General features: G+C 46.5%; 1 protein-coding gene across 1 annotated transcript; it reads right to left on the bottom strand.

Annotated features, from left to right (window-relative positions):
* Positions 1-408: 408 nt before the first annotated feature.
* LOC135972564 (olfactory receptor 52B2-like) lies at positions 409-1,356 on the bottom strand. Its single transcript, XM_065551009.1, has one exon. It carries the CDS (start codon positions 1,354-1,356, stop codon positions 409-411), a length of 948 nt encoding a protein of 315 aa, XP_065407081.1.
* Between the last annotated feature and the right edge of the window lie 3,936 nt (positions 1,357-5,292).

Genomic DNA, 5,292 nt, shown 5'->3' with positions numbered 1-5,292 from the left:
AGGAATAACAGTTACGGTGGTCACCCCAACCAAAACCTGAAACAACTCCCTTGCAGCTGCGGGTGGGTAAGGGAGGTGAAAATGATCCAGTGTGTCACAGGGGTAGGGAGTAGAGGAGCAAAATATGATGGAAAGAGGAGGAACAGGGACAGAGCCTTGGCAGAAGAGGTGGGGGTACAGCATGGGGATTTGGGGGTCCATTACCAGAAATAAGAAAGGTGGCAACCCAATGAGTTCTACATAGACCAATTCCCCAGGTTCTAACGCTGACACTGCACACTAAGATCAGGAAAATGTTTATATATCTTTGACTGTCCAGTCAGTGATTCAGGGAAGAGGGTGCAGCACCATGCACCAGCCAGCTCTGCATGGAGCTCGGTCTGAGAGCCCGAGCATAAGGAGAAAACTTTAAGTCCCTTTATGAGTGAAGAACTGGAAGAGTCTGTTTCTGATTTGTTTGGTCCACACCCCGTAGATGATGGGGTTCAGCATAGGGGGCAACAAGAGGTACATGTTAGCAGTGAGAACATGGAGGTGCAGGGGGACATTCTGGCCAAACCGGTGCGTGAGGTTGGAGAACAAAGATGGGATGTAAAAGGTTAAGAAGACAAAGAGGTGGGAGCCACAGGTCCTAAAAGCCTTGAGCCGGGCGTCCTTTGTGGGGAGGCTGAAGATGGCCCTGAGGATCTGGATATAGGACACTGTGATAGAAAACACATCCAGAGCAGTTACCAAGAATGCCAAAGAGAGGGCGTAGTAACTACTGATGCGTATGTCTGCACAGGCCAGCTTCAACACAGCTATGCCCTCGCAGTACGTGTGTGGGATGATGTTGGTTCTGCAATATGGCCACTGCCTCGCCAGGATGGGAGTGGGCAATACGAGCATGCTGCTGCGCATCAGCAGAGCCAGGCCGATCTTGGCCACCACAGGGTTTGTAAGGATGGTGGAATGTCTCAGGGGATCGCAGATGGCCACGTAGCGATCAAAAGCCATGGCCACAAGGATCCCAGATGCCATCACTGAGAAGCACTGAATGAAGTACATCTGGGTGAGGCAGGCACTGAAACTGATCTCCCTGGAATTGAACCAGAAGATGCTCAGTGTTCTGGGAATGGTGGACGTAGACAATAAAAGATCGGTGAGGGCCAGCATGCAGAGGAAATAGTACATAGACTCATGGAGGCTCGGCTCCATCTTGACAATGAATAGGATGGTGAAGTTCCCCATGACAGCTATGGCATAAATGGTGCAGAAGGGGATGGAGATCCAGACATGGGCTGCCTCCAGGCCAGGAATGCCCAGCAGGATGAAGGTGGAGGGGTTGGTGAAGTCGGTTGTGTTGGAATCTGACATGCAGGAGGGAAGCAGGTGTCCAACTCGGAGGAAGAACAGTGTCTTCTGCATGTATCGTAGGTTCTCCTGACTTCCTGTGTGTGCCCAAGCACTAAGGTAATTCCTGGATGGAGAGACAATGTGAATATGAGACATTACGTGCACTACTGGGGTTTTTCTTATTGGTGAAGCAGATTGATTGCTCTTCACACACTGAAAAATGATATTTTCATTATTCTGAGAAATGAATTATGAAGAACTGACCCAGATAATGCCCATTCCTACACATCATGGTGTGGGAAATCTTAACAGGCACAAGCAGGAAACACGAGCCAGGCTAGATAGCCATTGTAGTGGGCTGTTCCCCATATACCCAGTTCCTCAAAATGTGAGAGTGCAAAACACACCAAACCTTTGCCAAAACCAGGGCCGGCTCCAGGCACCAGCTTACCAAGCAGGTGCTTGGGGCGGCCACTTCGGAGAGGGACGGCACGTCCAGCTGCTCCGCTGGAATTCGGCGGACGGTTCCTCATTACTGCTCGGAGCGAAGTACCTCCCGCCGAATTGCCGCCGCAGATCGCGATCGCGGCTTTTTTTTGTTTGTTTGTTTGGCTGCTTGGGGCGGCCAAAAACCTGGAGCCGGCCCTGTCCAAAACGTATACCAGGGAAAACATCCCAGTTAGAACACACCACAGGGAAAATCTCTCGGTGTCATTGACAAACAGCTGCTCAGTCACAGAAATGGCCAAAACAAAGACAATGTTCAGATGCCTAAGGAATGGCAAAGAGAATAACCTGCTCTGCACACGTGCTCAGTTTTGGTCACCCAGTCTCTATAAAGCATGTAGCAGATAGAAAGGGGGTTTTCCAGACAGGCTCTGAGAATGCGGGACGCTGCCAGAGGCAGACAGAATGAAATGTCTGGAACTCTTTGGTTTAGAAAAGAAACAAAGAAGGGGGTCAGATGATAGAGGAGAACAAGATTAAAGATTGGAACTGATTACATTCCAATGGAGAAACAGAGAACAGTTCACACACAGTAATCTCTATAGATACTTAGTGCTTCAGAGGAGCTAATTCCCCAGAGCTGACAGAACAATGACAAGGAGTAATGGTCTCAAGTTGCCGTGGGGGAGGTTTAGGTTGGATATTAGGAAAAACGTTTTCACTAGGAGGGTGGTGAAGCACTGGAATGGGTTACCTTGGGAGGTGGTGGAATCTCCTTCCTTAGAGGTTTTTAAGGTCAGGCTTGACAAAGCCCTGGTTGGGATGATTTAGTTGGGGAATGGTCCTGCTTTGAGCAGGGGGTGGGACTAGATGACCTCCTGAGGTCCCTTCGAACCCTGATATTCTATGAATCTATGATTCTATGATGGACATTATCAGAAAAAACTGATTGGGAGAAGATATTTAGACAAAAATGGGAGTGACAACCGGGAATCCATTAAGAAGAGTTTATTAAATAGCTTTGGCTAAAAGCCCGTTTCAGTGACAAAAATCAAGTCAGCAATTGGCAGGGTGGGAGCAATATATAACAAATGGGGAAAAGGAACAAATAGATAGCAATCAATACAAATTGGAAGTTATGAAAATTGATAAGGGACAGTTTTGTTCTGCATGAGGAAAATTGCAGGCCCGATCAACAGACAAGGACACTGTATTATGGAATGCAGGGACACTGAAAAGGATTTAGAGGTCTCTGTGGACAACCAACTCATTGTGAGCTCCAAGTGTGATGCTGTGGCCAAAAGGGCTGATGTGATCCTTGTTGTATAAATGGGGGAGTGCTGAGTTGGAGCAATGGAAGGATTTTACCTCTGCACATGGCATTGGTGAAACTGACTGTGTCCAGTTCTGGGGTCCACATTTCAAAAAGGATGTTGAAAAATTAGGAGAGTGCAGAAAAGAGCCACAAAAAGGATTGGAGGCTGCAGAAATGCCAAATAGTGAGAGACATAAAGAGCTTCATCTATTTATATTATAAAAAGGACGATCAAACGGAGACTTTCCTGGGGAGAAATCCATGGGTAATAATGGGCTCTGTAATATAGCAGAGAAAGACAGAGGAAAGCCCAAGTAAGACAAATTTCAATTGCAAATTTTTAGCTCTGAGGGTGATTAACTATTGGAACAAACTGTGAAGGAAAGTGGTGGATTCTCCAACTCCCCATGTCTGCAGATCCAGACTGGATGCTTTTTCTGGAAGATCTGCTTGAGGGCTTATCTACACTTAAAATGCGAGAGCTTCTGTGTAGACACTACCTACACCGACTGTAGGGGTTCTCCTGTCAGTGTGGGAAATCCACCTCCAGGAAAGGGGGTAGCTAGGTCGATAGAACAATTCCTCCCCATACCTCGTGCTGTCTACACTGAGATTAATTTCATATAGCTTTATCTCTCAGGGATGTGGATTTTTTTGCTATTGGAAAAACAGAAAATACAGTTTGGGTTGCATTATGAGAGGTATAGCATGCAAGAGATGGGAGCTGAAATATGCCTCTCTCAGGGTAGATCCTACGTTTAACAGGGGGTTGGACTAGATAACCTTGTGACCCTAATCTCGATAATTCTATGACTCTGTGATACTCAGCACTGGTGAGGCTCAGCTGGAGCACCGGGTCCAGTTTTGGTGACCAATGTAGAGGAAGGATGGAGAGAAACCAGAAAGGCTCCAGAGTCGAAAGACAAAGCTGATCCAAGGAATGGAATACAACCCATAGAAAAAAAGGCTGAAGGAACTGGGTGTGTTTAGTTTAGAAAACAGGAGATTAGTGGGGGGACAGGACAGCAGTCTTCAAATACTTGAAAGGCTGCCATAAAAAAGATGGAGAAAAGTTGTTCACTCTTGCCACAGAGCGCAGGACAAGAGGCAATGGGTTCAAACTACAGCACAGCAGATTTCGATTAAATCTCAGGATAAACTGCCTAACTGTTGGAACAGGAGGACAATGGAACAAACGCCTCAGGAAATCATGGCGGCTCCTTTCCTGCAGGTTTTCTAAAGGAGGCCGGACCTGGATGGCTTAGACACAACAAACCCTGCATCTTGGCAGGGGGTTAGACGAGCTGACGCTTGTGGTTCCTTCTCACCCTGTGGCTCTAGGATTCTATGATGTAAAATCCTAGTCTAGGCCAGGCCTTAGTCACACGCAAGTCATTGGGCTCAATACAGGGGTAACTGGGTGAAATTTAGTGGCCTCTGTTATACAGAAGGTCAGACTGGATGATCTAATGGTCCCTTCTGACCACAAACCCTATGAATAGATCAGGCATTTATATTTACTCTGTCTCACAACACACGAACAAGGGAACATTCAATTACATCGAAAGTCTGAACAGATAACACTGATGAAAGAAAATTGTTTACATAATCCATAGTTGGCCTGTGGAACTCCTTGTCACAGACGTTACTGGAGCAAAGAGTTTAGCTGAATGGGATTCACAAATGGATTAGCCATTGTAGGTGGTGCTGGTGGCACCACGGTTGGTTAAGTCTGTCTGATACCTTCAATTAGGAGACATAATTTTCAGTTGCTTATAAGTTTGCCAATCTTTAAGGCTTTGGACTGAAATTTCCCACAGTGGGTGTCTGCTTCCAGTTGAGTTGTTTTTTGAAAGTTTCAGCCATAACACTTCAGCGGACTTCTCGAATGAAACTAGGGGAAAACATGTCTTCAGATACATGAAAGGTTGACAAAGAAAAGGAGGAGAAAAGTTGTTCTGTCTTACCACAGAAGGCGGGAAAAGAGTTCAAACTCCAGCATAGCAGATTCAGATGAAATTTTGGGAAAACCTTCCAAACTGTCCAAACAGGAGGACAATGGAACAGATGTTTTGGGAGGTTGTGGAAGCTCCTTTGCTGGAGGTTTTCCAAAGAAGGCTGGAGCCATCTGTCCTGGATGGTTTAGATGCAACAAATCCTCCATCCAGCAGCAGGCTAAAATAGATGACACTTGC

Source organism: Chrysemys picta, chromosome 1 (assembly GCF_011386835.1).
Source record: "Chrysemys picta bellii isolate R12L10 chromosome 1, ASM1138683v2, whole genome shotgun sequence".
In the NCBI taxonomy this organism is placed as follows: Eukaryota; Metazoa; Chordata; order Testudines; family Emydidae; genus Chrysemys; species Chrysemys picta.
This window is presented reverse-complemented; position numbering and strand designations above follow the sequence as displayed.